At 37.7% G+C, this 10,794-nt stretch overlaps 1 protein-coding gene across 4 annotated transcripts in view; it reads left to right on the forward strand.

The window, feature by feature from the left end:
* LOC129374714 (protein unc-79 homolog) overlaps nt 1-10,794 on the forward strand; it is an 86,830-nt gene extending 76,036 nt beyond the window's left edge. For all 4 annotated transcript variants that reach the window (XM_055053288.1, XM_055053287.1, XM_055053289.1 and 1 more), the window contains exons 38-50: nt 39-124; nt 412-585; nt 1,283-1,351; nt 1,433-1,543; nt 4,278-4,382; nt 4,703-4,780; nt 4,889-4,978; nt 5,064-5,239; nt 6,825-7,008; nt 7,638-7,841; nt 7,923-8,000; nt 8,678-8,719; nt 9,399-10,794. In XM_055053288.1, coding sequence (XP_054909263.1) covers nt 39-124; nt 412-585; nt 1,283-1,351; nt 1,433-1,543; nt 4,278-4,382; nt 4,703-4,780; nt 4,889-4,978; nt 5,064-5,239; nt 6,825-7,008; nt 7,638-7,841; nt 7,923-8,000; nt 8,678-8,719; nt 9,399-9,587 — 1,586 coding nt within the window. In that variant the 3' untranslated portion in view covers nt 9,588-10,794. The remainder of the gene's footprint in view (nt 1-38; nt 125-411; nt 586-1,282; nt 1,352-1,432; nt 1,544-4,277; nt 4,383-4,702; nt 4,781-4,888; nt 4,979-5,063; nt 5,240-6,824; nt 7,009-7,637; nt 7,842-7,922; nt 8,001-8,677; nt 8,720-9,398) is intronic.

Raw genomic sequence — 10,794 nt, forward strand, 5'->3', positions numbered from 1 at the left:
CGGGGAATAAAATCATTTCTTTCTTAATATCTTCACAGATGGGAGTTTCCTGCGAACGCTTGCGTTGTCTTTGATCGACTTCAACGAGCTGAGCTCTGTTGCTGCTCTCAACATGCTGCTTGAGGTACAACCAGCAGGGGGCGCACCTGTCAAACAATAATCTGTTCTTGGCTCTGGCCACAGAAGTCTTTTTACAACAAGAAACTGTCTAAACATTTTAATAAATGTGCTAATGTTTATTAGTGTTATTGTTAAATAAATTAATTAAACAGATTAACTGCAGGAGCTGTCTACAACCATGTTATTACATCATAAACACTCTGATAAATCAGAACTAAGTGATCACCTAAATGGAAATATTCTGCCTTAAAAGAACTATATTACATAAGCCTGCTTTGTTTTTATCCGTAGGGCTTAAACAACAAAAAGAGTCTACCAGCAGGGGGCACCATGCTGCACTGCCTGGAGAACATCGCCACCTTCATGGAGGCTCTCCCCATGGACTCTCCCAGCAACCTGTGGACGACCATCTGCAACCAGTTCCAGACCTTCCTCACAAAACTGCCCTGCGTGCTTCCTCTGAAGGTAGATACCAACTCTTCCGCTCACTCAGTCATGGGCTGATATGCTTTAATGTGATTACAGCTGAAGGGAAAAGCATCTCGCGGTGTCCTTGTCTGGTTCAATATTAGAGTCTTAAAATTGTAATTGATTTGACTCTGATGCTTTTAACCTTGGATGTCAAATTAGCCAGGACGCAACATCCAGGAACAGGACCAGATGTTTGGGTTTGATCTCACTTTTTCAAAGCATGATAACAGCCTATGGTGGTCAAATATGAGGCTGAAATCATTCATTGGATTAATCGTTAACCAATTTAGCAGTCGATTAATCGTTAACTGGAGAAAAGGCCAATTGCTGAAAAAACAACACACTCAGAGCAGTAATCAAGTTAAAGCTGTACAAAATATACACATTTTGCATTTGTCTGTCAATATGTTTTACCCAAAATGCCTCAAATGGCGCAGCTTTTGCTTCAGTTCAAATTCACTAAAGGAATGCTGTATTATTAAATTTTAGGCAATAAAATGTTTATTTTCTTATTTAAAAAAGAAATGAAATTGTTTCTTTACTTTATACCTTTTAACGTATTTTTAAAATTGCAGTGATTGAATGAAAAATCTGTAAACTGTGCAATTTTATCAGATTAATTTTCAGAATAATCAGTTGATCGACAGAATAAAATAATCGTTCAAATACATTACGACGTGTCTCTCCACAGTGCCCAATGGATTCCAGTTTAAGGATTATTATTTGTCTTCTAAAGATCCCAACTACGAATGCAACTCGGGTAAGTCCAAAGCAAAACATTTGAAATGTAGCTAGATGTGAAATTTATCTTTTAAAGGTGAAACGTGTTGAAATGTTGCAGAGTCTGCTGGAGCCTTTCTCTAAGCTGCTGAGCTTCGTCATCCAGTACGGATCGTTCAGCCTCTCCTACCTCGTCGAACTGTGTGGACTTTGCTACAAAGCCTTCAACAAGGTACTTTAGTCAGAAACCTCTTCATGTCCACACAGAGAAAAACAAATAGTTTGAAAAATTAAATGCTGTAGCCGAGCATTTTTATTCATCTTCCTAAAGATGTTTTACATTTTAATGCTATTTTTTCACATTATGCTGACTTGGAGGATAAAATTATGAGAATAAAGTTAAAATATTATGATTTTTTTTGCTTTTAATATTATGACTTTATACTCAACGTTTTGACTTTATTTTTGTAAAGTTATGAGTTTTTTGTACAACTTTATTCTGATAGTATTATGACTTCATTTAGACTTTTTTCATACAATTTTATTATCGCAATCTTATGAACTTAGTCTTGTAATTTTACTTTTTACTGGTATGGCCCTAATACATTGTCATAATGCCATCCCTGAGTATGTTTTGTGCATTTTATGGGGTGAATTGTTTCGTTTTTGTTGTGTTGTTAGCAGTGACAGCCCTACTGGGGGCCAGGAAGGGCCACTGTCCCCTCTTTAAAAACCCGCTGCTCCTTTTTACACCACAGTGGTGTAAAAGTTTGAAAACCTGCCTTGACAATGCTTGGAAAGTGCTTGAATTTCACTATGGGAAAGGTGAACCGGAGGGCCAAATTAAAACGTGGGTAAATGAATCCGGTTTGGTCCGGTGGGTTAGGAGTTAAACCGGTTAGCTGCAATCTGCTGGCTTCTCGCTCATCACTTTTAGGTGACGCTCCTGCTTCCCCAGCTCTCCACTCAGCTAGAAATGTGGCCTCATGTCAAAGATGATGAAGTAAATAATCAGGCGGTATTGATTGACGAGATTAGTTTGTGTGCCGGAGGAGGTGATGTATGGCGCATTTCTTTTATGGCAGAGATGGAGCCTGCCCTGGTCTCCGCCACTGTCAGCGGCGCATGCTTTATGTCGCCTGTTGTATTGATTTTCCACTCTGTTTAATTTCACACCTTACAAACACTGCAATTCCGAACCTGCAGCTGCTTCAACAGAATGTGTTGGACTCCAGCAATGTTTCTGGTCCCGCTGTCAAAAGGACCAGCACCACAGGCAGATATTTTCACGTCTTATTATAAAAAAATCTGTACTTTTCATCTATATTTAAAAATTATTGACTTAAAACAAGCTCCTAAAACGTTACTCGTTAGTGTAGGAAGATATTTGGATTCAAAACTAGAATTTTTTTAAATTTTATTTTAGATTCTAAGCACAGGAGCCAAAAGAGCTTTTACCAGAAAATGGCTCAATCTAACAAGCATTGACAGTGACGCCCCGATTGGCCAAAATTGTCTGATATTTTCATAATGGTATGGATCACTTTCTGTATTAGAACACAACAGGATGTTATTTACTTTTTAAAGAGATGGAGCCATTGGATTGAGTAGATTAGATTTAAAGGGAACCTATAACGCTAAATTTAAATTTTGCACATTTTTTTTTTTTTTTTTTCCATTTTGGTTAAAAACAACCCAAGTGCTCACAAAAAAAAACACCCAGATGGTTTTTTTGACAATAATTTAATGCTTTTTGGTGCCCAGAAAATGAGCCGTTTCAAAAACCTTCGTAATGTAACGGAACTGCCTAGCAACGCCCGTTGCCTAGCAACGCCCGTTGCCCAGCAACCCCGGAGAAGCCCAGCCGGTTGCTCAGCAACCCAACGGGAGCATTTGGTTAGCGGGTTTCAATGCCGTAAAATCTCATTGTCTAATGATAATTTTGTGCAAAAAATGTAATGAACATGTTTTGTATAGACCACACATTTATTGTGACCTGTTCAAGGAAACATGATAGGTCACCTTTAATCGGCTACCATTTAAATGTTATTACTAGAAGGGGCTTAATAATTTAATGTAGGGCAGAAGGCACACCTGTATTTATTTTTCTGTTCACATAACAAACAAAAATATTATAAAACAAAGAATTTAATGAAAAGGAAAATTCTAATAAAATTCTATTTATTGACATTGTGTCAATTCACAACAATTGTTGCCTCATGGCACTTTGCAGAAAAGAAAATTATTGTATTTAAATTCAGTCATACATACATCCCAGTTGATCCCAGTTATCAAACCGTACAAAAAGCTTACTTAATTATTCAAAGCAGTTTAAGAAGTTTCTATAAGAAAACCCATTAGGTTGCATCAAACATTTCTCATCTCATGCACCATTTCTCGCTGCTGCACGGCACACTGTCTGACCAGACCGTCTTACCGGGGCTTAAGAACGGCCGCTTGATTTGCTATTTACAAAAACGGCACGCTCCGTTAACTTTTAATTATAAGAGAGCGGAGAACAGGTACGCGCATGGACACACAAGGAGAAACGTCAGTTCTGCAGGAGCAAAAAGAGACATGAGCAAACACAACCGCAAAGAGGAAGCAAGAAAGAGAGAGGCAAACTGTAAGATGACAGTGTGGTTTGTAAACAGGCAGCTGGGCTTTGTGTGGAAGGGATGAACAAAGAGAGCAGCCCGTCCTCAGGGAGGGAGAAGGCAGCCTGACAGCCTCATCTGAGCTGCCTGGGAGGAGAGATCTGGACTGGCCTAAATCTACTCCTCAGCTTCGCTATTCTCATTCTCCCTGCCTGCCCTCCGCTCCCTCCCGCTGCCTGTCCTTCCCCCTCTTTTCAAGCCACAGAGTTTATGCTCTCCGCGCAGCATGAGTAAGGAAGAGTGATAATAGAAAAAGGCAGTCTTGCTGCTCCAGTACATTTACTCGCCTCTCCATCCCCTCTCATCCAGGAGCGAGATAAGTTCTACATGTCCCGCATTGTGGTGTTGGAGCTTCTGCAGGCTCTCAAGTTCAAGTCTCCTTTGCCTGATACAAACTTGCTACTGCTGGTCCAGGTAAAAAAAAAAGAAGAAAAGATCTGTTCATTTTGGGAAATCTGTCTAAATCGATTAATTGGATTAATCGTGATTAATCTAATTTAGTAATCAATTAATCATTAACAGAATTTGGTGAAAGAACAACACAGTCAAAGCAGTAATTAAGTCAAAACTATTCAAACAATACATACATTTTACATTTAAGATAAAACAAATCCTCAAAGTCTGCAAAAAGTGACAGATTTTATCCAATTAATCGATTAATCGGCAGAATATTTGATAGAATAATTACTAAAATAATTGAATGCAGCTCTCTAAAATGCTGTGAATGTTGCCAGTTTGTTTGTGCAGATATAGGAACGCGTCTGGCAGAATCCACCATCATCCAGAAGCACATGATCTCCACGCTGCCGGGGGTGAGACTTAAAACCGTGTGTGTTACAACACTATTAAGCCGAACCCAATAAAACAGCAGGAAGAACAGACGGACCTCTATAAAGCTAAGCTGTTTTCTTCCCCTACAGTGTACGACTGCAGCAATGGAGTGCATGAGGCAGTACACCAGTGAGCTGCTGGACTTCATTGCAGATATGCATACTCTAACTAAACTAAAAGTAGGTTACCTCACCGGTAGATTTTTTTTTTTATCACATTTGATCTCTTTGATGATGTTTCCCACGTTCTAAATTGACTTTTCAGAACCACATGAAGGCGTGCTGCCAGCCGCTGCATGAGGACACCTTTGGGGGAAACCTGAAAGTGGGTTTGGCACAAGTTGCAGCCATGGAGATCAGCAAAGGGAACCACCGGGATAACAAAGCTGTGGTTCGGTATCTGCCCTGGCTTTACCATCCGCCTTCCACCATGCAGCAAGGGTGAGAACAAGCACATCCACCCCGTCGCTCACTGAGGCTGGATTCAGACGTTTTGTTCTAATAGTGCTTATAGAGTAAAGAAAGGACTTTTCATTAGTAAACACGCTTCACTTGCAAAACCCCCTGATGACATCATCAACAGATCAAAATAAAAAGACAAATTGTGTTGGAATTATTCTGAAATAGTCAAATTTAAACAAAAATATAATATTATTAAAAAGTTGCACTGTTTTAAAGCTTTAACTTCTGTCAGTTATGATGGATTTCTGATGAAACTTTAGATTAACATATTTAGCGGTGAAACGATTAATATGATTAGTAGTGATTGATCAATTATTGAAATAATCAGCAGCTAATTTAGCAATTGATTAATCTTTGACTGTAGCTTTAAAAAAGGCCATTTGCTGAAAAATCTTCATATTCAGATTAGTAATTAAGCTGAAACTATAAAATAAATATACATTTTGCATAAAAACACCTTTGTCTTAAACATATTTAACTCCTTCAGTTGCAAAGTTTTAGCTTCACCAGTTTCAAATTCATTAAAATAATTTTTTTTGTTTCCTTATTTATAACAGGGATTGAATTATTTGCATATTTATATGTTTTGCTGTTGGTGTTTTGGAGTTAATTCAAGCCTGGAAATAAAATAAAAAGGTTTTATTGAAGACATTAATGCAGGAAGATTATTTAAACGTTTTTTTTAACTTATTTTCTGTATTTTTTTTTCTTCCAATAAATTATTTTCATTGCCATTTGGTTTACCTGCACTCTTGCTGTTGCTTTTAAGAGCTCAAATTGTTGCTGTGTAGTTAAGAGGGTGCAAACCAAATGTCATTATGAAGTGTTGAACATGCCCCAACATCCTTATTAGGAGGAAGAATGAGCCGGATCACACAGGCACATGTACCACTTGCTGCCTTGGGATTCCAGTTCAACACTATAATAAAATTAATGTTTATTCAGTTTGCTATATTCACCCTTCGCTCTTTATTTCATTACTGTCATGCATCACTATTATGATCTCCAAGGTTAGTTTATATAAATGTTTTTGTACTAATTGTGGGCTTTCTAGGTATTCAGTACAATTATCCACTAACATAAAGGAACATATTGTTTTACAGGAATCATCTGATTATAAACAAAATACTGACAGTTTTATTTATTTAATATGAAAAGATTAACAATCTCTTTCTCTCTGTATATATATATAATTTTTTTGGGCAGATGTCCATCTACTTGTGGACTGGGCTTGAATATAACAGCTCCTGTTTTGAAAAAAACATTAAACTATAGCAGGGAAAAAGCAGAAACCCAATAAATATATAATGGCAACAAAAACCTTTTACTGCACTGTAAATAAGATTGATTACATTGGTTGGATCAGGAGTTTTCCTAGTCGCTCGGTCTCTGAATAATTTACAGGGCTTCCACATCAAGTGATGCTTACTAAAGCCGGCTGAAATTATCTTGGCGCATCAACATGGCTGCCTTCGTGAAGGCAGAGTGAGAGGATGATGGATGTGGCGCCCGCTTCCTGAGTCGCTTTGTTAATCTGAATTCACTTTCTGTTTCCTGCTTGCAGGCCAAAGGAATTCATTGAGTGCGTGTCCCACATCCGTCAGCTGTCCTGGCTGCTGCTGGGGTCGCTGACCCACTGCGCCCTGCACCAGGGCTCCACCTCCTGCATGCCCATCCCGCTGGACGCCGGCTCCCACATCGCAGACCATCTGATCGTCATCCTGATCGGCTTCCCGGAGCAGTCAAAGGTCAGGAGGACACTGATCTGTTCGCACTGTCGCTCACTGGTCGCTTACTAGACAATTCAATTCTGGTGCATGAGTAAGTCTCAGAATTAATTGTTTAATCTCAGAAATCTGACTTTAATCTCAAAGTTATGACAGCAATTTCAGAAATAAGAGATTTTTCTCAGAATTATGATTTTGTCAGTAGTATGACTTTAATATTAGAAATATTAGAATTTTCTCAGAATTGTAACTTTAATATGAGATTTTCTCAAAATATCTTAAACTCAGAATCATAAGATTTTTCTCGAGATTATGATTTTTTCACATAATCTCACTTTAATCTTAAATTATAACTTCTCAAAATTACGACTTAAATCTCAGAATGATGACATTAACTTCAGAAATATGAGATTTTGCTCAAATGACAATCTCAGAGTTATGATTCTGATCTCAGATTTTTGACTTTAATCTCAAAACTATGACATTTTAAAATCAGAGTTCTGACCTTAATATATTGAGGTTAAAGTCAGGATTCTCTTTTCCAGTGGTCTTAATCCACTTCCATAGCTGAAAAGTTTGAAAACTTCTTGAATTTCTTGAATTTCACTTTGAGGGAACGTCTCTGACGCTTTTTTCCCCGCCGTCTGCAGACGTCGGTGCTGCACATGTGCTCCCTGTTCCACGCTTTCATGTTCGCCCAGCTGTGGACCATCTACTGCGAGCAGGCGGCCGCCGTGCCGTCGCTCCAGAACCAGAACCAGACCGAGTTCTCATCCAGCGCCATCCTTACGGGCCTGGAGTTCTGGAGCCGGGTTACTCCCAGCATCCTCCAGCTCATGGCCCACAACAAAGTAGTAAGAGTTCACCTCCTGCGATGTCATAAACTCTTATCATGTCAGATTATAACAAATTATGTTTTTATGTTCGTCTCTCAGATGGTAGAGATGGTTTGTCTGCATGTCATCAGTTTGATGGAAGCCCTGCAGGAATGCAACTCAACCATCTTTGTGAAGGTTTGATTCAACTTTAATTATTTTTTAAAAAGTATGAGAGACTTCAGCTGTTTTTACCTTTTGTCACACTTATTTGTTTCTGATCATCAAGCTGATTTTAATATGAGACGAACATAATCCGAGTAAATCTGATCCCTTCCTGGCCTTTAAAATGAAGAAATCGCTGAAACAGAACCCGTCTGGCAGCAGGAAGTAGACTGAAAGAGACCAAAAAGCAACATTTAACAAATATCAGGTGGAAAACAGTCATTGATATCAATCAGTTAGCATTGAAATCATGGTTTTTAAAGATTTGAAAATCTGGATTTTTTTTTTTCTTTTTCACCAATCAGCTCCTTCTGTACCCAAGGCGGCCATCTTGTTTCACAATAGTGTTTTACAAGTTTTACAAATAAGAGAATACTTCATCTTTTAACACATCAGGAACAAATTACTATGTGTCCATTTTGAATAAAGAACTTCGGAGACCAGGATTTTTTCTTCTGGTAAACTTGCGTCTTTATTCTCCTATTATTGTGACAATAATCTCGTAATTAAAAAAACATCATCATAGCTTGACCCTAATTTTCTGTCGTACATCTCTGAAACATCTAAGTGTGTCCAGAACATTAAAAACAGAAGAAATCTTTTTTTTTTTACATCACTTTACATGAATTTTCATTCCTTTTTTTTTAAAGTTAATTCCAATGTGGCTGCCAATGATTCAGGCCAACCTGAAGGTAAGACTTTCACATTAAATTCAGTTCAATTAACATAAAAAAAAACTTTATTTATCCCAAAGGGGAATTTAAATGTTCTGGTGACTTATATTATCTAAGAAGTTTTAAGAGTCATTGTGGATGGTGGACAGGAAGTGTCTCCTGTAGCAGTCAGTGTTGGAATGAGTCTGAAGAGACCTCTGACTGAAAGTGTGTCTGTATCAAAGGTGCTAACACCTAAATTTCAGGGAAACAGAGACAATATTCTACGTCAGCGCGTTCTGAATGAAACCATTTTTTATTGGCAAGCTCTGCTCATCCACCTCATTAGCTTTTGCTACTTCTCTATAAATATATGTCTGGTTGTACCGTAGCACCCCAGAGTATTCTTCTCGCCAGGCCAGTCAAAATTTAAGGGGTCCATGGCCTCCCACTGGGAATCGCCACTGTGGTTATAAAGCTCTGCCAAGAGATGTTGGAGTAGGGGATATGGTCGCTTAATTGAAAGGGGGGAAAAACATGTTTCCATAGTTATGCATCATGACAAACTGTCTAAAAGTTTTTAACAATTTGTAAAAATCATTCCACAGATTCAACCTTAACCAACCATAGAATATTAGCAAAAGCTGACGAAGAACGACCTAGAATGTTGTCAATGTCTGCTACTCCACCTCTTTTGCTTTTGTCTTCTTTTCCCCAGCATCTGTCGGCGGGGCTGCAGCTGCGTCTCCAGGCCATCCAGAACCGGGTGAACCACCAGTGCCTGCAGGGCCAGACGTCCGGGGCGCCGCCATTCGTGCTACGCAAATGGCTGCAGTGCACCCAGTTCAAGATGGCGCAGGTGGAGATCCAGTCGTCGGAGGCGGCGTCGCAGTTCTACCCCATGTGACCAAAACAAACACCAAAACAGAATCCACTGATACTGTGCTGGATTCATTTTCAGAAAGAAGCACCTTTCATACTTGTACAGCAAATTGTTGCTATTTTAAAGTAGTTACTGTAAAAGTGGTGATTAAAAGTTGGATAAATGTTTTTATTTTGTGCCTAAGAAGGACGACTGTGAAAACTTTCTATTGTTGCTAAAAAGCAAAAGCTTCTGACACTGTTAAGTTTAATCAAGTTTACAGACTGACGTTTTAGTTTTTGAAAATTTAATTTATGGATTATCCGGATTTTTTTTTTCCACCAATTGCGCTTCTTTGTGTTTCCGTAGATCAGATGGGCGGCCATCTTGTTTTAAAGCTTCTATTTACTTAGACTTTGAATTAAAGTCAAATCTACAGCTGAATATTAGGGCCTGGCTACGATTTTTTTGTTTGAGTTTTCGTCATCATATTACAAAAATATAGTAATACAAAAATAGAGCTGAAATAATAATATTACACTGCAAAAATACAAAATATTACCAAATATTTTTGTTTAGTTCCTAGTCCAAACATATTGGTGAACTTGAAATAAGACTACAAGCTTATTTTGAGTCAATAATTCTTCAATATTGATAAAAAGTACAAATTAACTGGCAGATTATTTCACCTATAACATAGAAAATGTATTATTAATGAAAATATTCCTGTCAAAGTATCAGTTTCCATTAATATTCAAGAATTATTGACTTAATATATATCTTGCTGAAAAGTTAATTATGAGTTAGTTTGTCCTATTTTCAGTGTAATAAGATATTTTTACTAGAAATTCGACCAAAACTACTTGGTAAGAATATGTTTATTTACAGTGTAGTGTAAGAGAATAAAGTAATAATTTATGGGAACTCTCACATGCAAAAAAAACAACAAACTTAAATTGAGGAAAGCTGAACATCTTGTGAAGTTATACTTTATGTTTTACTTAATTTTTAACATAAATATTTAGTTTTTAACACATTGTTATCAGCAGCAGGACTTTAAACTGTGTTTCCTTCAAATGAAGAACGACAAAGAAAAATTTCTAGTAATTCTAAGAAGTTTTTGGGTCTTTTTTCTGCTAATATTATGATTAAATTCCTGTGATTTAACAAATATTCTCGTAGCCTGACTCTAATACACCATTGTACAACTCACAGAATGGATGACTGAAATAAAAGCCACTTTTTTAAAGGA

This window comes from Poeciliopsis prolifica, unplaced genomic scaffold (genome assembly GCF_027474105.1).
Source record: "Poeciliopsis prolifica strain line A6 unplaced genomic scaffold, Auburn_PproV2 SCAFFOLD037, whole genome shotgun sequence".
In the NCBI taxonomy this organism is placed as follows: domain Eukaryota; kingdom Metazoa; phylum Chordata; class Actinopteri; order Cyprinodontiformes; family Poeciliidae; genus Poeciliopsis; species Poeciliopsis prolifica.